The 20863-nt window shown below is 40.8% G+C and overlaps 1 protein-coding gene across 1 annotated transcript in view; it reads right to left on the reverse strand.

The window, feature by feature from the left end:
* Positions 1-18230, reverse strand: part of LOC104412867 (ubiquinol-cytochrome-c reductase complex assembly factor 1) — a gene marked incomplete at its 5' end in the record, with an annotated part of 36328 nt that extends 18098 nt beyond the window's left edge. The window contains 6 exons of the mRNA XM_010023692.1: positions 2517-2625; positions 6596-6653; positions 10683-10755; positions 13898-14005; positions 15933-16037; positions 18126-18230. Coding sequence (XP_010021994.1) covers positions 2517-2625; positions 6596-6653; positions 10683-10755; positions 13898-14005; positions 15933-16037; positions 18126-18230 — 558 coding nt within the window. The remainder of the gene's footprint in view (positions 1-2516; positions 2626-6595; positions 6654-10682; positions 10756-13897; positions 14006-15932; positions 16038-18125) is intronic.
* Between the last annotated feature and the right edge of the window lie 2633 nt (positions 18231-20863).

The following is a 20863-nucleotide window of genomic DNA, read 5'->3' on the forward strand; positions in this document are numbered from 1 at the left end:
GCAGTTTCATACAGGTGCTCTGTCACTTATACCACAATACAAGAATGCACCAACCAGAGTTAAATATTGACCTTTGATACCCTGCATGAGAAAATAGCAGGGAATGGCATTTCCTAACCTCCTAAGTGCTATGCAGGTGATAACTTAGTGCCCTAATAGTATCCAGTAAAGTTTCTTTTCATTTAACTTATTTCTGAGAAGGCTCAGATTCTGAAATTTGAAAGCATTAACAAAGGAATATTAATGTTATCTTTTTATCTATTATTCTGTCTTGATATATTTAAATGTCTTCTTTCGGAGTTAGAATATATACTGATTGCAGGACTAAATTACTGAAAATAAACACACGTGTTACTCGACCAGCTCACAAAACTTTTGTCATTACCTCAGCTTCATTTTAACAGAGCTATTACAGATAAAGAGAATTACAAAATCATGGAATGGCCAAGGTTGGAAAGGACTCCAAGTCATCCAGTTCCAACCCCAGCCATGGGCAGGGACACCTACCACTAGCCAGGTCCAACCTGGCCTTGAACACTGCCAAATACATCAAGATTAATAAGGTGAACCTAACACCGAGGGTAACTGCCCTTTACTTATGACTTAAAACTCCTTGCAATTGCTAAAGCTGAGATGTGAGACAGAGTTCAATCAGGGTACATCTATGTGAAGGGGAAGAAAGTAAGTGAAGGAAAGTGGACAAGCACTCTTGTGAACAAGCACGGAAGAAATAGGAACTGCCCATGCAGGAGCATGGGTGAAATGGTACATTAAGCCGGGATCACCAGTACCAAGGAAGGTAAATAAAGCAGTGATAAGGAGCAAGGGAACAGCTAACCTCTTCAAACATCAGTACATTAACAAACAACAAATACCACTAAAGAAACAAAAAAGTTCATTCATCTTGACAAAAATAATGACTGAAAGATTAGGAATAATTAAAAGATGAAAAAAAAAAAAAGATCACTAAAAGATTCTGTGCCTGCCAAAACATGATGGGGCAGGAACAGTCCTCATTTCCAAGTTTACAGTCTCGGAGAGGTCACTGTGCTTTCATACACACCCTTAGTGCCCAGTCTAGTTTGCTGTTACCTCAGGAGGTAATTCTCACATTCTCTCACAAGGAGTCTCATTGTAATCAATGGGCCTCTGTGGAGCTAAACTATATTAAATATACACACAGATGTAACTGGTTTTGAGATCAAGCCTTTAAACACGTACATATTTCATTTAAGCATCAGCTATTGCCACATAAAAGCAATGTGAACACTACGTTACTGTCCAAAGTATATTACAGGAATCGTATTACTGCAAACTAAGCATGCTTGTTATTACAAACAAAGATTGTGAAATTGAAATTCAAGGATAAACTGAAAAGATGTCTAACCTGCCAAGGCAAAGAATGAATGGCATTCAAACAACTTAAGATCTCCTTGCAGTTGCATCATACAGCAACCGTGTCATTATAATACGCATGTATTAACATTTGAGGTTCCAGATGGGATGAAAACATAAGGACACTGGAGTTTGGGGTTTTTTTACACTTTGGGGAATTCTAGGGAGCAATGGAATACTTAGTTTGCAGAAATGGAAACCCTGTGCTTCCCTTTACAAAGAACTGACTGTAAGCACTATCTTTTTTTTCCCTTAAAGTTTACCGAAGCATCCTCAAGAGACCTGTATCAGGTCTCCTGTTACCACTGTGATACTGGGGCTATGAAAACTATCTCCTACTTTGTCCTGGTTTTGGCTAGCATAGAGTTAATCTTCTTCCTGATTCTGCTCTGTCTTCTCTGAAGACCATCACCAGCACAAGGCTGGAGAAACACACTTAAGAGACTTTAAGGCCAGAAATTACCATTACAACTAAGTAGCATAACTCTCCTCAGAGTAGGCCAAAAAAATCCAACCTTGTTCTTCCTTCAAACCTGTAAATGAACCATCATTGGAGCTGCTCTCCTCACGACGTCTCCTTCATGATAAAGACTCAGGATACTAAGAATTCAAAATGAAAAATAAACTAATGACTAGTTACAATAATGTTACAGTAAAAACCTTGTCCCTTAACTTTCCTCTTACTCACCATCCTATATACAGAGGAAACTCAAAGCTCTGCTGGAATTACTTAATTTGCAGTTATACATTTGGCACCAATCATGTTTCTCCCTGCCTCAGCTGCTTATTCCTATCTACAAATGCCCATTCTATTATAGCAGCATCCATTTCTGCAATCACATGGCAAACCACATGGAAAATTAATTACTGTCAGAGAAATGAGTATCTTCATCCAGGCCATGGTGCAGTTTAAGAAATAAGGTCAGTGGCTCAAGACAACAGGCAGTACAGCTGCAAGAATGCACGGTCAGGAGTAAGGGCTACATATATCAGCTAAAGCTAATGCAGAAATAAACAAGCAGCTACAGGTTGATTCTTAGGCCTTCTTCTAAAACATGCAAAGTTACAAAATCACTGAAAGATGTGAATCGTCAAGATTATCAACCCCAAAGGTGACTTACCCCCATCACCTTACCACGCTGCTCCACATCCTCCCACATGCAGTGAACTATATAGCGACACATGTATTTTCCTGTGCGACCCTCCTGCTTCATGCGGACCAGACACATCCTGCAAGAACACAAACAGCAAGTTCATACTTCCTAGTTTTAATTCAAATGTAAAGAGTAAATTAAATATATTTCAACTCATTTAAGATTCTCCTTACAGCATGTGGTACTGTGCTCAGGAAAAAAATACATAGAGATTTATTTATTTAAATAAACTATCACAAACTTTTCTATTCTGCACTCAAGAGCTGCTTGTACCTGCTGGATTTTGGCCAATCCAGCCACGGAAGAGTGACAGTAGACTCTATTCTTGCTGACAGTACTGTAATCTAGTTAAACAGTACTGCAACCTAAATTCCTCAGCCTTAAGAACACATCACCCTTTGGAGCTGGAACAAATGCCTTGTCTAACCCTAGGCTAGAAGCCAGCTGTAATTCAGCTTGGTACACTGAAGTGCTGTAAGAGCCTGAACTAGGCAAGGTGTGAAAGCTTAAGAAAGTTACAGACTTCACCCAAATTCACATTAGCAATGCCCTAAATTATTTCAGCTACAAGGGTCTTTGGATGCACGTCCAACCACTTGGCAAAACCCCTCACACAGTACACCTACAAGAACTCACAAGTTAGTAAGTGTATTGTGGGACCCTAATGAGAATACCAGGTTGAGTTGGTTTCCTTTTTTAAGCATTAAAGCCACTTGAACTTCATTGCTGCTGTTCTGTTTAAAACATAAATAAGAAACTGTATTTGGCTTCTTTTACAACATCTGTAAACAGCATGAACTGAAACAGCAGCTAATCCCTCCATGAGCCAGGAGTCCAGCCCCATCCCCAGGCCCTCCTTCACCTCACTAACAGCTCTGCTCCTGGGGTTTGAGTCAGAACTGCCTGTCCAGGACTGACTGTAGACAAGGTGATGCTCAAACACTGGAGCTGGAAGAAGTCACTACTTTGCACAGAGACATGCTACAGGTGGGTAACTGCTCATAGGAAATCCTTCTCACAGCTCACGTAAAAACAACAGAGCAAAACCGCTGGGGGCCACTTTGAAGCAGTTGGATATTAACAACAGTGAATGTGCCACAAAAGTTGCAGGTAAATATGATGATTTTTTTTTTTAAATCTGTTCATATCTTCTGTGGACATAAGATCTGGGCCTCCCCACAGGCATTAGAAGTATTTGGTGATCTGTGAACGCCAGCTCAAGAGGGAGAATCAAATGCTTGAAGCTTGTCTGTTGAGCTGACCTATAAAAGGACAGATGCCAGTCTTTATGATGGATTCTATCTTGTATGCTATTAGTAAAGAAAAGATATTTTTTAACCTGCAAAGAAAGCAAAACTTCTTGCCAGTTATGAGTCACAGAGACAAAACGAGCTGAAGGTAACAAAAACTGCATTAGCCCCAAATTCTTTTTTCTGTTAGAACCATACACTGAAGTCCCATACACTGAAGGGCCATTCAACTGAAACACCAGAATAGAAAGAAGAAAAGCCCACAGACCAGAATGTGATTTCTAGATGGAGAGCTGCTGAAAATGACACTGGCCATAAAAGAGACAGCTCAGGCTCCAACGCAAGCCAGGGCAAAAATGAGGTCAGAAGACAGGAGAGAGGGACTGGGACATGGTAAGTAGACCCAATGACACCCAACAGTAGAATGACTGAGACACTCTGGGTAGAGAAGGGGAAAGGCAGCAGTCAGTGAAGGGAATGTTGAGAATACTGTGGCAAAGAGAGCTGTGCAATGATTCCCAAGGGTTATATTGTGGCAGTGACGACTCGGTACCTGTCCAACAGCACCACTGTCCCAGCAAACCAGTGCAATTAGGATGGTATCAAGAAATGAATCCTCAATTTGCTCCTAGAAAGATGACAAAGTTGCCTGCTAAAACAGTGGTCCAGAACTCAGAGAACAGCTGTCCAGTTACCAGTCCACAAAACAAATGGAAAAAGAGCTTAAAACTTGTGTTTTACTTCTACCAGTTTCAAAACCTTTGTTCCTCTCATGCATTTACGTAACTGAGCTGTATGAAAAAGTTAATTAGTAAGTAACCGTGTTTCAAATTTTCACCCACTCTTAACAAGTCAAAAAACTCAATTTAAAAGACTAATTTGGGGCTAAGAAAAGCATTTTTATACTTCTCTTGCTGAATACGCAAGTTTGGGTAAATGTGGTGGGGGAAAGTAAGAGTGGCTTAGGAAGAAAAGCTCCTCTCCTCCCGAGCATCAATACTGGTTCCTACCCAGCCTGCCTTCAGTGGTGGTGTAGCAGGAGGGGAGCAGTGCACAGACCAACAGCTAACAACTACTCACTGATGAGCAGGACTGGAGCAGTGTTCCGAGTAATGCCTGCTACCCACGAAGCCTAAAAGGCAGCTCTGTGTTTGGATGCATACTGCTGTCACAGAGCTGTTCTGCAGCACCATGGGTGAGATCATGGAATACTGCAGTTTATTTGAGAATTTGGTAGTTTGTTACTACACCTGCTGTCTGAGGTTTAAAAGACACAGACTCTTTAAAGATTATAAAAGCTTCTAACTCGATCACCACAGTGTGAAACATTTTATCATTTCACTACAGAATCTGTTCTGTAGCTTAGTCAAATACTGACTCATCTTCATCAAACCATGAAAGCAAAATTATTCCAAACTATCTTTGGAAATCTAACTGAAATTTGTTGGGTTGGATAACTGACGCAGTTATGCAGAGAGATTATGTTAGAAGAAAATCATATGAAAGGATGCCTGAAAAGGAACAGGAGCTTCTCTAAGTTGACCCATCTTAGATGAGATCTAGCAGCTTCCCATAACAGCCTCAGCTACAACCGCTCCTGTTGGTATTCCCATAGTGCCAGCAGACTGGTTTACCACCTCAAGTGGTAGTTGACACCACCCTGTCAACTGCTGTGAGGTGGCTCAGTGCCATGCAGTTGAGGTGTGCTGTTGCATTATACTTCTTGATGCTGTGTATCACAGGGTACATTTTCCTGTTTATGCAAAATCATGATGATGTGAAAAAAACATGGTGTTCTTTGCAGATTCATGTTATCCCTCCTTGTTTTCCCCCCAGATACTTACAGTTTGGGTTTGAATATTTTAGTCATTTTCCAAATATCAATATGAACCTTATTCACTTTTTAAAGCCTTTTTTCCACATGGAACAGCAAGAAGTACACAATCTGCCAATCTCAAGGGCCTTCCTTACTTGATTCCACATCACTAACTGATTATAATGTCAACAGTTCTGCTAATTTCTTCATTCTTTAGTGAAATAAGCTGCCCCATCTTTCAATATACAGAGGAGACAGGAAATGAAAAGGAGGGAAAGGGTAAAAAAGGAGACAAGGAAATAAGGGGCCTATGCTTAAGTGCAGCTATTTCAGTACAAACTTCCTTTCAGCCTTTGGATAGCTGAACCAAAGTCTATGGACTTCAGTCTCCTGAAAGATCTGGCACTTCACAAAAATTACTCTACTCCCTTGTGCATCCCTCTGACCTTTACAAAGATGTAATGCTAGATGAAAACCTGATTTTTTTGGCCACTATTTTCACAAATCAGGAAAAAAAAAAAAAAAAAAGGAAAAAACTTAATGTTTAAGGTGTTAAATACTTTTGCAGGTAGCCAAGTTGGCATTCACCAACCTGCATGTACATTTCAGAGGTGCAGGAATAAATGCCAGTGCTATAATTTGTTAAACGCTTCTGACGAGCAGCAACTTCAATCACCACAAATTTTACATAAATTTAAATATAAACTTTTCCTAAAACACCCAACTAAGGTTTTTTCCACATGGGCTGAGAAGGCTTTTAGAAAACTTATGGCAGAAATCATTCCATTCCTGAGGAACTTCAAGATGTTAGCTTCTGTATGGCTCTTTTTGTTCTTTAGTAGAGATGGGCTACAATTCAGGAACAAGTAAACTGAACATGACCACTACTATCAGGAACCATGGAGCCCACTTTTCACGTTAAGGTACATATCACTCTTTTTCCTGACAACATTTATATTACTAGTTTATTTTTCACTTACCAGACATGAAGCTGGGCTACTAGAAACCATGAATTCAAAGTGTCAGGCATTCGGCACCCTTGAAGAGAGGGGGGAAAAACCACAAGAACAAAGGTAAATATTAATATGAATTTCATCATGTTTTGCACCAAAAGAGAAATTCACTACCCCAAAACCTAAATACATTTTAGTAGTTTCATTTCTGACCCTATACACTACATACATATCAGAAGCAAACATCATTTACTGTCAGACTTGTGCTTAAACTCCAGAACAAGCAGCCACAGGATGCTGTATATCCCAAAGATTTTGTGTGTTTTGATCTCACTTAGATAATACTTGGGAGTGGAGAATTAGACAAACATATGGCTTCTAGCTCAGGAAGTCCCAAAGCAGTAGAGAATAAGAGGGAAGTATCAATGGATGTCTTCCCTCCATTCTTACACTCTTACTTTAACATGTACTGGCTGGGTCTCTGCTCCTACTCTGCTGTTCTGATTTACTACATGGCTGTACAACCTACAGCACTCTGAGCATACCCTGCCTCTAACTGTTCTACATTAGGATTAAAACCACCAACTAACCATAGTAACAATTTCTGTTTCCAGATTTAGTTCTACTCTGAGAACCACTGGGTTTCCAGAGATGGTGAGTCCACATGCATACTCCCACTATGGATCTACATGTGCCATTAGGATGCGAGACTGGAGATTTAGGCTATGTGGCACAGAAACCATATTCCTCTTCTACATGGTTGAACAGCGTGGACCTATGGGTTATGTGCACATTAAGTCCTTCAGTTCCTGCCAATCTCAAACCTACCTCCTAGGAAGTCACCTCTACAACTGTTTCCTGGATAAGTTTTTAAGAGGAGTACCTAAGGCAAAGGATCTTGATCACCTTGGCCTACCCACCACCTGGTCTTGTCTTCTGGACTTAGCTGTATGAAGGCCAGGGTATTCAGAAATGGACTCTCCAGTCAGATGTGCCCCAAGGAAGTCAACTTTATGTTTTCTATGTTGAATCTACTCCCTTCCTGACTTCTATACTTCTTGTCTCTCAAGTCTTAGCAAAGAGATTCACAGCCTCTTTCTTTTTATATGGTCAGGCAACCACCAGAACCACTAAGCAACTCATCACTAGTCATGCCTCCCCAGAGAGATGACTCCATCAGTGCCTAGGAGGTGCCAAGCTTCAGCATCAGTGTCTATACGTCACCTATGCCACCTCTAAGACACTCTATGTCTGGAAACAGAGGTTTCCCTCACCCTTCTCCCCTTTTGGCTCTCTCATTCCTATTAGAAATATTCATGTGCCTAGAAATGACTACTTTGACCTAAAGGCATGCCAAGACATCTCTAACTAGGGCAAGAGTACACAATGCTTGCATTATTCAAACCATTTCATTAAATGAAGGTTCCAGAGGCAAGATTCAGAGTAAAGCACTTAGTTCAACAGAGGTTTCTGAAGTAGAAGTTGTCATGTATCAGTCTCCCACCACAGAAATCACTTTTCAGTGGAAAGCAAAGCTCACACCTCTACCACTGGAAATACAGAAAGTTTTTAAAGCCCTATTCAGTACCCAAGAGGGGAGAATTTTTTCTTCTAGCTTTCCAACTTCTATTTTTATAATCCATTTTTTTCACTTCTATATTTGGACCATCTACAGTGTAAACTGAAAGGTGGGATAGCTCCTTTAAAGCACCAAGCTTGCCCTCAGATATCAGCTTTTTAAAAGGAATGCAATTATAAAATCTGGGGGGTTGGAACACTTTATTCTGGGAAACTAACTGGGGAGACAGAGCCATCCTCTAATGAAACAGAAAACTATTCCTTTCAAAACACAGTTAGATACAGAACAAAATGTCTGGTAATAAAGCTACCTACGAAATGACTGTGACTATTATCAGCTGGGGAATAAACCTGTGCACAGCACACATCCTGCTCACATGTCTGCATATGGTAAGAGACATGAATGCTCAGGATTATGAGGACGTACCTCTTCCTCCAGTCATACTCTGCACTTAAAATTCATCAGGTAAGGGATGCAAAACTTGAACGTGGACTTTCTTTCATGACAGATCATCTTTGCCACTACCACAATTTAGGAAGGACGCAATGGGACAATATCCCCACTTCCTGCAAAAAAACAGTTCAGGTGCACTATGTCAGTGTTCCCATGTGCACAACAGAGAGCAAAGTGCCTGTAAGGCACCTGATGGGCTAAGGGAGATAGAGGAATCCAGAATCCTGGAGGTAAACTCCAGTCCTTTCAAGCTGCTTGGTGGCCCCACCAGAAGCTATGTGAAAGGCTATGTTCCCCTCACCACCTACTTTATGCCACAGCTGCTGTCCACCATACCCTTCCACGTGCCACTTACATTCACTAACACACTAAAACACTAACTTGGTTCAAAACTGGGCCATTTTCTTTCAGTTCACCAGAGGATATAATTGTCCAGTCCAGGAAACAGCTAGAGGAAGATGGAGAGTGAACATTTTCTCTTTGGCCACTACTCTGACTCAGCTGCCCATGGAACCACAACCTAAAGCTTCTATATTGGCAAAATCAATTCATCATATAATCCGTGCTTTAGAGGAATTACTTCTTAAACATGGATCACATGCCTGTTGAATTTTAGAGCTCATCTCCCAAACAACTGCAGCTGTAAGTAGACAGAAGTAACTGAAACTTCTTATATCTGTTTTCCTCTGAAAGCAATGATTTCTTTGGAACCACAGCCATAGACACTGTGTGTGTTCTTAGAACACCAACAAACTGTCACTCAGCAAAACAAATGATCTTGTTCCTTACCTAACAAAAGCCTCAAGCCAATGCAAGCCTATGTTATCCTGGGTGTAAATTCAGAGATGGACTGGCTACAACTTGCATTACAGAGCAAAAATACAAGTAGTTTTGGAGAAAACAGTGAAACTTGAAGGAAAGGCTGACTGCTGTTTGTGATACGTGTAAAGTGCGGGGAAGCTCTGGGAATTTTCTCTTTTTAAAAGAGTATGACAATATTAAGAATACAACTGAAGTCATTTCACCAGTCTTGAGCCTGAAAACCTGTGCCAGTATGGTTTCAAAGATATCTTCTGAAATTCCTTTAAATTTTAATCTAGGGCAACATTTATATCTCTTTGCACAATTAATCTCTTAAGCAGAGATAGTGAAACCCCAGTTAAAAATAGCAAAGCCTCTATTTGAGAGGCAAATATCACAAACAGAAGAGAACTTCTCTGAGAAAGCCTGGGAGGACACACAGCTGGGGAGAGGTATGTGCACAGGGAAAAATGAGATCCTCCTTTTTTGATCACTAATGATGTCTCCTACTGCTCACAGAGTTCTCTCACTCCTGCAACCACTGAAACCACATCATAGTTTTGGAAAACCTTCTGAAAACCACTGGAAAATCTTGCAGCAGCAAGCACTCACTGAGTGGTCCATCCATCAAACCCATGCCTATATACTTAAAGAAGGGACTTGTGTCTCTCTTCTACTCATACTCTCTACACAGTCAAGAGATGTGTCTTGGTTTAATGCTGTCGTGGTCAGTAAAACATAGAGTCTCTTAAGTTCCAGCCAAACCTGCCCCATCCATAATGAAGACAGATAGGTAGGACACTGTGATCTAACTGACTGTATCATAAATGAAGCTGTGCATCAGGATAGGGATGGTTTCATACCTGCATCTGAGTTACACTGGACCTTCTCACAACTGGTCATGGGACAGGGTAGGATACAGAGACCACCTGACCCCAGTAAAAAGGAAAGAGATACCTGGATTCATAGTTTATCCCACCCCGGTAGGAAAAAAAAGGCAGTATCCTTCGAAGTCCAGGATATTCTGGGTTTTGCCTATCCCACCTTTGCTCTTGTTCTCCATTGCAACAGGCAAAAATGTAACAATCCCAGGCTCCAGAGCCTACCCTTGAACCTTTGTCACTTCAGAGCTCAAGGTGATGCTGTAGCACCCTTAGCTTCTAGTTGACCATGCACTGTTAGGGGCTGACAAGTCTTTTTTGCTGTTGTATTTATTGGTATAAATATATGTAATGAATTTTCATCAGAAGTTCTCCAAATACCAGCAAGGCAACCACTTACTGTTAAAAAATTCCTCATAGTCAGTTTTCTCCACACAGCACGTGTACATGCGCAAAGCTGCCACCTTAATCTTCTAAAGACAATAAAGAAAAGACAATACTTCAGGTATTCATCATGAGAGGTACTGACCACTACTGGGTTTGTTAAATACATACACTAGCATTTGCTGAAAAGCTTTCTCCTGAGAATCACAACCACTTGAGGCTTTCAGGAGTGCATTAAACTATTGTGTAGCCCAGGAACGACACAAATAGAATCAAACTTACCTTGAGGCAAAACCAAATTATTGAATGGTTTCTTTAATATCCTTCAAATCTAGTACAATATAATAGAATCATAGAATGGTTTGGGTTGGAAAGGACTTTAAGATCATCTAGTTGCAATCCCCTGCCATGGGCAGGGACACCTCACACTAGACCAGTTTGCCCAAGGCTCTGTCCAACCTGGCCTTGAACACCGCCAGGGATGGAGCATTTACCATTTCTCTGGGCACCCTGTGCCAGCACCTCAGCACCCTCACAGTAAAGAGCTTCTTCCTTATATCTAGCCTGACCTTCCCCTGTTGCAGTCTGAAACCATCACCCCTTGTCCTATCACTACAGTCCCTGATGAAGAGTCCCTCTCCAGCATCCCTTTAGACACTGGAAGCTGCTCCGAGGTCTCCACGCAGCTTCTCTGCTTCAGGCTGAACAGCACCAACCTTCTCAGCCTGTTTTCTGTCATTACAGAAAAATAAAATGGCTTTCCTTAGAGAGACTCCAAATCACAGTTCCTGGTTTCCTCCAATAACTTTAACTGATATATAACACTCAGTGTTTTGTGTGATTTAAGTTTTAAATCTTAAAGAAGTTAACATAGCAGACAGAAGTATGTCCTAAAAATCTCTTTATTTTTTCCCCCTACAAAAATGAAAATTGACCAATTAAGCTTCACAAGTGACCAAGGAATCCCAAGTGATGAATGACATGAGGTACACCTAAGTGCTTTGACACTTCTTACTTTGTTCTTGGCCTACCACTGCACCACAATCACCTCCAGAGCATCATCTATAACCAAGATACATATGCTGAAGCTTGTAAGAGCACAATATCTGATAGCAAAGATCTTAAAGAGAATAGCTGCCACTCATTCCTGGGTTGGTTGTTTTCTTTTTAGAGACATGACATCCACTAGGGCTCACCTCTACACTCACTGTACTACAGAGATGAGCGCTCTGCCTACCAAATGACAGTTCAAATTACCAAGGTAATTCCTTGTATCTCCTCCAACCAAAAGAAAAATAAAGAAGTTTCAACTGGTCTCCTGATGTGGCAACAGAGGACCCATTATTTTTCTTATTCAATAATCTCAGGTTTCTGTCACAAATCAAGTGTACATCTAAACTTCTTGCAGTAAAATAATTCACACTGCTTGCTGGAGTTCCAAAGGATTCCTTTTTAAAGGAAATGCTGCCTGGCCTGGGAGTGGAGATCTCTCCAGTGAAAGCCACTGCCCCAGACCAGGCATTACTAGACATTAAAAACATATTGTAAAGAACAGTCCCTGCAATGCAGTCTTTAAGAAAAAGGGGTAATACTGGAGAAACTGGTGAAATTTAATCATGGAAGCTTTAGGGTATAGAAAAGGTATGGGGGAAGGGAGAAGAAAATGGAAAAAGAGCAGAGAAATATTAAGAAACTTCCCTAAGATCTCATAGAGAGCACTGGCAAGGCCAAAAATGAACTCACGTCTCTTGGGCCCTAACCACAAAATAACTCCCTCCAAATCCAAGCTCCCCAGCCAAAAGCAGGCAGTAAAGAGTAGCAATTAAGGAGAACTCTGAATCAACACTTCAAGCTAACAAGAAACTTTATTACAACAGTATGTATGCAAGCACACGGGAGAGAAACTGCTCTCTCATGAGGTTTAGTATCACCTGATTAAAAGCAAATCCCTAAACCCCTTAAATGTCAGTTATCTTTATATTTTCTTCGTAAGGAGCGAGATGCAATCAGCATTAGTCTCAGAGGTCCACTCTGCCTTGCAGATACTTGAAAGCACCTTATGGGTTTTAATTCCTCCACAACTCGGCTCAGCCCTTCTTTCAATCTTTTTCTCTCACTCCTTTATACTGTGCTCTAGTTCAGAGCCAAGAAATTATGAATTTCAACTCCTGTCTTTTCCTTCTGTGTAAGGAACTCAAGGTGTCTCCTACAGAACTCGTAAGTTTAGTCAATGTTAACTACTGCCTTATGAAAGGACTATTTAAAAACCATGAAAGAAGAGGATCTATATGTGACTGTCAGCTACTACTGACCACCGACTCAAAGAGCAATGAGAACACAGCTCACTACTGTCCGTTGGGGAGACCCTCCTGTCACAGAAACACAGATACTGAAAGAGGTTCAGAGAAGGGCAACGAAAATCAAAACATGAAAGAGTCTCAGTAACAGAAACAAGTTAGACTAAGTCTCCTTAGTTCAGAGAAAGACTAAGATATTATGGAATATATAAATCTATAAAATCATCAGTGGAAGGGAGAATGTGAACATATACTCCAAGGAAAGAATAATCACTCTAACAACAAAAAAAAAGGCATCAATTGATAGCAACTGTACTTCTTCCTTTAGTGGAGACTCAAGCTATGGAACTCCCTAATATTGAATGCTATGGGTGCTATAAACTTACAAGAGTTCAAAGAGCATGTGGACAAGTAGATACATAGAAAGATAGATAGATATTAAAGAAAAATGCCCAGTTTCACACAGGAAGTCCTGAAACAGACAACTGCTGTGGGCTGGAGCAGCACAGGAGACAAGTATCAGAATATGCTTTTCCTGAAATCACATTATTTCTAGATAATTGCAGTTGGTCACTATTACAGAGAAGATGATGGTCTCTGGGGGTGTTTAACTTCAACAGCAACGCTGTCATTGTGTTCTCTGGTGCAAAATGAACTGATAAACATCTAAAGAAACTCAAGAAGGTGTTAGACTCTAGAAACCAAATACAATATTCCTACTTAAGTCAATGATGGCAATGCATACATCAAGGCAGATTCAAGCTATGGATTATTATTCCTCACATCACAAACCAGGAATTTACATGGGTAATAATTAGAACTGTTCCATTAAGTATTGCTCCTATCATAAGAAAATAGTGGAGGTGTTTTTGTTTGCTTTTTAGAACTCTGAAAGTATCAAACAATCAAAAGAATTATTAACTGAATGCTTTACCCATCTGCTATACTTCAGTGGTCCTGTGAAACCCAGTGCTTCTATTATCCTGGTGAAAGTGCCCACTTTCTCTTCAGATGGCTGCACGGAATCTTTTGCAGAAAGATGCTGTGAAAATTAAAAGATTGCACATTTCAGTCTTAGCAATTAAAACTGAGAAATCAGTTTAGTTAGAAAAGTTTAATAGAGAATTTTAGAGGCTTTGCTTACTTTCTTTGTTAACAAAACAAACAGATATTTAGATCTTCTCTGCAAAATACTACACTGTTTCTCCTATGTGATATTCTTCTGTTTATGAATGCACACACTGCAGAACTCTTTTAATAAAAGCATCCCACTGGAAGCCCAGACTCAAGTACAGAAACCTGCTTCCCACCCTCTGCCACATGTGATGGATCCAGTGAGTTTACTGACACGTATGTGAATATTTAAACCAATTTTCAGCACTTTCTCTTCAAGGTTAGTTATCCCATGCAATACTCTTATGCTCTACACTACAAGTGACACCTAACCTGCCATCACAAGAGAACTCCAAAAGCCCCACTCCAGCCAGGATAGGATAGGACATGCAGAGTGCAGTGCAGAACTCATGTCCCAGTAACCACTGCCATTACAAACTCACTAAAATCAACTTCCATCTCCTCCACAGAAACCAAAATCATACTAAACCCTTAGTGAATTTAGGCAGATTAATTTTACTACATGCCTTTCATACACAAATCCATTATGAAGTCTCCCTCAGTATGCATTTTTCATTATGCAGAGGAAGTTCAGTTAAAAACCAAAATCATCTGGATTCAACCATTGTAAGCTCAGCACAAAAAAAAAAAAAAAAAAAAAGCAGACTGACTGGAAAACAGTCTTTTCCAAGAAACGCCATGATTTTTGCTTCCATATTCTGCAAGTCTGCCTGGGCTAGCTCAGGAGATGGACAGGGGATTTCCGCAGTGTGTGCAGTCTGGTTCAACCTACAGATACAGGTATGCAGTTCATCCTGCCAGTGCTAGGATTGCAGCCAAATGAAATTAACAGTCCTAAAAGCATATATAAAATCAGATCTAGGAAACATATAGAGGAAAATTCAAAACTATGTTTTAGAACTCACTCAAAACACTGAAAGGGACATAAGCCCAATTCAGGCTGACTTGCCTGCTCTGGATCCGAAATTAGGTGTGCAAAGCAAACAATCCTCTTCATTTTGACACCAAATAGAAAAATTAAACAAGCGGAGCTCATCATTAATTCTAAATCACTTTCCATCAGGAATGCATTACCAACCTTATCTACACTGTTGTAAACTGCTTCCTCTCTGGTCATAAATCCTGCCTGGCTTCTTACACCAAGGCTACTGTAATCAGGGAGTTTCTCAGTTCATCTTCCAACCTTTGCACCCCTCTCCTAGCCCTATCCAATACCGCAAAAGCAAATCTCTGACCCCTGCCTTGAAGATCTTCATGCCACTCCTGGCTTGTTAGATCTACCACCTTGTCATCCATTGCTCTCCCAGATCTGCTCTGCAAACGATGCTTGCGCAGGTATAAGAGGGGCGGCACAGGCAGGCAGTTCTTTCCTTCCACACATCTCCTTGCTTTCCTTCATTTCGTCTCTCCATATCAAAATAAAGTATTAACATTTAAAACTATTTCTCAGTATTTACCTCTAACTCTACACCAACAAAATACACAATCAGGCAGACAACAAACTGGGAGTGCAGTTTCTCTGCAAGCTTTACCCATTCATCCCTAACTTTCTTTTTCCTCCTGTCCTCTCATTTCAGGTATGCATTCCATTTTGCCATTTCCTTTACACTGAGTTAACAGGAGCAGGATATTTATTAGTTGAAAGACACCGACTCTCTTGGATTAAGTGCTAAACTGATTTTATGGAGATGATTCATGCTCCAGAAAACTTCTATTCCAAGACAAAAGACAATAAACGTAAGACATACAAAGACCACTAATTAACAGTACCAGTATCTGTGTAATCCCTAGCACAATGTTCCTTTCAGGCAATAAAAACCTCAAACTCTTCTAACCTTATGTGTATTGGAGAATGATCTGCTTTGCTGTGTAATGGCTCCACTGGCTTGAATCAATCCACCACAGGATTCAGACAGTGGGAACTGCCCAGGCTTGTGTCTCTAGTAAAAACGACCACAGAAAACAGAAACATTAAGAAAAAAGATGAAGAGACCATTGACACAACTTTACACCAATTACCCTCAGTTTCCTTGGTTTGCTTCCAAGTGAATTACAGCTTAGTCTAATCCTGAAAACATTACATTACAAAACCCACAAATTTATTATCATAACTGTTGCAAACAAAACGGTTGCCCATGCTTAATGCTCCACAAAACACACTTTGTAATGTTTGTAAAGGTACTGATGGAATTGACTGGAGAACACACCACTCTCCACACTCACCAGCTATCTGCAAACATTTCTCTCACACACATTACAGGTTTTGTCTCTTAAAAAAGAATCATTATTTTTCCTGGCCTTGCAGAAAAACAGTTCATGCTATTTTTATGTACAACTTTATAGCCCATTCAATTGTCTTTGTGGCCAAGACTTGAGAAAAACAAATCATAGGGTAAAAGCTATCACTTTTAATAATCACTAGAGCTTCACAGCACATCGAACCCCAGAGTGGTTTGTGCTGAAGGGACCTTAAAGCTCCTCCAGTCCCAATCCCCTGCCACGGGCAGGGACACCTTCCACTAGAGCAGGTTGCTCCAAGCCCCTGTGTCCAACCTGGCCTTGAACACTGCCAGCGATGGGGCAGCCACAGCTTCTCTGGGCACCCTGTGCCAGCGCCTCAGCACCCTCACAGGGAAGAGCTTCTGCCTCAGAGCTCATCTCAATCTCCCCTCTGGCAGGTTAAAGCCATTCTCCTTGTCCTGCTCCTACAGGCCCTTGGCCAAAGCCCCTCTCCAGCTTTCTTGTCAGCCCCTTTAAGGCCCCTCCTTATTTTCCACATGCCTTAGCATGGCTTTCAGGAGGATCTGCTCCATGATTTTGCCAGGCATCAAGAGAAAACTGACCATCCTGTAGTTCCCTGGATCTTTCTCTTTTTTCCCCCTTTTAAAAATGGGGGTTATATTTATTCTTTTCCAGTCAGCAGGTCATATGGACCTGTGCACCTTCTTAGATGTTCTCAAACCTGATCTTCATACGATTTGTATCTTAGAGCTACTGCACAAGAAAGAAAACTATCAAGTAGGAGTGGGATCTCTAGGCAAGAAGCTGCACACTGAAGAGAACACATATCATAGCCTCCCAGCACAGCCAGATTAACAGCAACTTGTAATGAATAAATTCAGACAAGGTAAATATACTGGTTTCTTCAGAGCAGTCACTCCAGAAGTCTACTGAAGCTACTGGTGGCTCAGAGTGAGCCCAACTTTATCCATGAACTTCACAACTGCTCATTTCTCTCTCTACTCACCACATCTTATACTACTTGATGTGGACTGGTGCTTTAACAGTACGGTGTGTCACAAAATCACAGCCAATTTTCTCAGGATTGGAAGACTTATCTGAGAAAAGACATCCAAGCCAAAAAGCTGACAGGTAAGCTTCTAATTCTTTAAGTCATGGCTTTATGATAGAAGTTGTAATACACAGGAAGACAAAGAAAAGGCTTAGTCTCTCATTTCATTGTATGCAAGAAGGAAACATCAATAGTATACTATCATTTCTTCAGAGAGCCTGCATCTACTTCCATTTCCTACGTGTTTTTCCCCCACTATTAACTGCCCTTACAAGATGTTCTAGTTTATTTTCTATGGGTAGACACAATCTAACACCATTGATCCTGTTACAGAACTGGAAGCAAAACTGTAAAGGTGTACTTTCCACTGAAACAACACTACTTAATGTTGTGCTGTGCCAGGTAAACACACCATCAGTACTACAAAGTCCAACACTACTGTAGAGTGGAATGTGTTCTTTAAAATAAAGTACTGGAAATCACATGCCATCATGACTAGCTTGTAATAGCTGCTTTGGAAAATCAACACCTACATTTGGAGTTCCACGTTTCATCTACTCACAACAGATCATTTGGATCCATTAAATGACAGGAACAAAGACAACTGTGTATTGAAGAGTGGGAGCTCACCCTTTTAGCACCAGAGAGCTTTTCAGTTGCCTTGGTATTTCAGCAATACACAGTAAAGACATCACTTTTGGAAGCCTCTTTATTTTTAAATACTCTGATATCCTACCTGGAAAGTACTGTAGAGCATCTGTTTACACTGGCCTTGCACTGCAGTCGTCTGTAGTAATCCGCTGCATGCTGCTATCCATTGAGTTACTCCAGTCTGGCAGCTCTGGAACAGGGATCAGCAAGGAAGAAAAGGACCTCAGTACTCAAAAAACACTGAACTGTCCTGCTTCCACAAGTTTTATTCATTTATACCACAACCCTCAGATGAAACTCCCTACTTGCGCTTGAAAGCATAGATTTTGATTTTAAAAGAATCTTGCCTTGCAGTACAAGCACACAACCCAAGTTTGATGGCAGAATCAGAGCAGTCAAAAGAAAAGGTGGGCTGTCTACATCATAACACTACACTACAATTTTTATATGTACACAATAAATCTAAATGCTTAAGAAGCATTCTTCAACTGACTGAGAGGTCTCTAAAAAGCCCTCATCCAACTCTTAGCTTTTATGCATCTGTGTCTTACTTTTCTCAGGCGCAGCTAAGAATTTCAATATTTCAAAAGCATATATTGTCCCAATAAATTTCAGCGAAGATAAAAATTTTCTATAATGAAAATGTCAGATTATATGGAAAAGAGGCAGGGATTTCTTTGCCTGCACTGTCTTTGCACCTTTCATTTTGTGCAGTATTCAAGTTAGTACAATTTTGCCTCCTTCATACATACTCTGCATTAATACTGGAAATAATGTATACCTTATCAGAATGGATATGCTTCTTTCTACTAAAAATAGCTTCATTTTCAATTGCCCACAAAGATGATCAAAGAGATTGAAGCATCCAACATACAAGGAGAAGTTTAGTTTTGAGAAGAGTCCAGGGAAATCTCATCAATTTGTATAAATACCTTCTTATTGGTACCCAGTGACAGGACGACTGTGAGACTAGCAGATGTGCCCAAAGATTACGAGAAACACATACAAAACCAACTTGAGCTCCTGTTCCCTGCTTCCTGTACCTGCAGAGTCACTGCTGTTCCTCAGCACTGTCTCCTCAACACCTCACAGAGCTGCACTTGGAATCCATTTAATGAACTGAACTGGTTTTTTAAAAACTGTGAGGGAACAAATGCTCTGCCATAACAAATGTGATTAGTGTTCACTACTACCTTTCCACTTCTACTGTAGCGATACTAAGTTTCTGCTCTTTCTCCGTAACACCACTACCCCGCAAATGAAATTATGAAAATGATGTATTTCTACCCAAAAAAGACATTTCAGCTGTGTACCACAAAGTACTTCTTGAGGTAAACCAGTGCTCTGGCATAAACAGTTTAATAAACACTTAAGTAAGAAAATACAGCATTATTAATAAATAATTACTACAAGATTCCAAGACATCTGACAATTTTTTTGAGGCTTTTTCTCTGTAACATTAAGGAAAACATGCCTAGGTTGCACTATGTGTTAGAGCTTGAACATATGGAGTTTATAGCTGTTGAAAAGCACCACTGCAACAAAACTGGAGAGAGACATAGGAAAATATAAAATAAGCATATTCACATTTAAAAGGTGAGGTGTGATAACAAGTAAGTAATAAAGAAAAGACAACAGCAGAAGGTACTGAGCATAACCTGAACAGGATTAGTCAGGAATAGCCCACACAGTGCAAGCACCTCCTGCAGCCAGCTGCCTTGACAAGATATAGATGAAACAACATCACTATGGTCTTCTAAATCCTCCTGGCAACCATTAAGAAAGCCTTAGGTACCAAACTATTCATCCAGATCTCTTCTATAGGTAAATAACAGCTTTAATGATAACACTTTAATGATAATGGCAGTAAGAACTAGTAGAGCTGAAATGTTTGAACAATAATCACAACTGTATCATCCACTGTGAGCTCCTGAGAAGACTTTGTTTACCAGATGAATGCCAGAAGCAGCTGGGAGAGGAGTGACCCAGGGACAGGTAAGCCTAAGAGACAAGTCCTTCACCTTCTGCAAGCAGGTTCTCACTGCAAACTGCACCCTGGGGGTACAGCTCCACAGACAGCTGAACTCATCTGTGCTGCCACGGCATCTGGGCCACAGTGGACAAGAAAAATGCCAGAGGAGGCAATGGTAGGCAACAGTGCAAAGACCTGAACAAGGAGAAAGAGTAGGAACAGGAGGAAAAAGCAGGAACTCCAGCTCACTGCAGCTGGGTTGCTCTCAGGCAGGTTTGCTCTCAGTTGCCTCCAGGTATAGAGCTCAAAGGACATGTCACAGCATGCCTGTAAAACCCACACCCTGAGACATCAGTTCCAAGACCTTAAGTGAATTGATTTCCTAAGTGGGCACTGACTAAAGGCCTTTCATCTTCCTGACAGATGTGTCGCCACCAAGCCAGCCCTGTATTTGTGTTGTGACAGAGTATCAGACCCAGACAGAAACTTCTCCTTTCTAGGCTATGTGCTTACCAGTGGTACTCAGCTACAAAGACCTGACGGGCTAACAGAAAGGAAAAAAATGCACAAAAATGCATGAGAAAGGAGTTGTGTGATTAATAATCCGCTCTCACTCATTCACAGGAACCCAATCTCTTCCACTTAACACAGAAATCACAATCTTTATATTACCTTTGCTATCAAACACCTCTGCAGTGAGAAGGGACCCTTAATGGCAGTCCCCACCCCACAGGACACAGGCAACAAGAAAAGCACCAGACTGAAGAAAAAGCCAAATTCTCAAGCCCCGGTGAGTACTAACGCACTGCACAATTCTTACATAAACTCAAGCTCTGAAGGACAAGCTGCCC

The sequence above is a fragment of the Nestor notabilis genome, unplaced genomic scaffold (genome assembly GCF_000696875.1).
Source record: "Nestor notabilis isolate BGI_N333 unplaced genomic scaffold, ASM69687v1 scaffold20271, whole genome shotgun sequence".
Lineage (NCBI taxonomy): Eukaryota > Metazoa > Chordata > Aves > Psittaciformes > Psittacidae > Nestor > Nestor notabilis.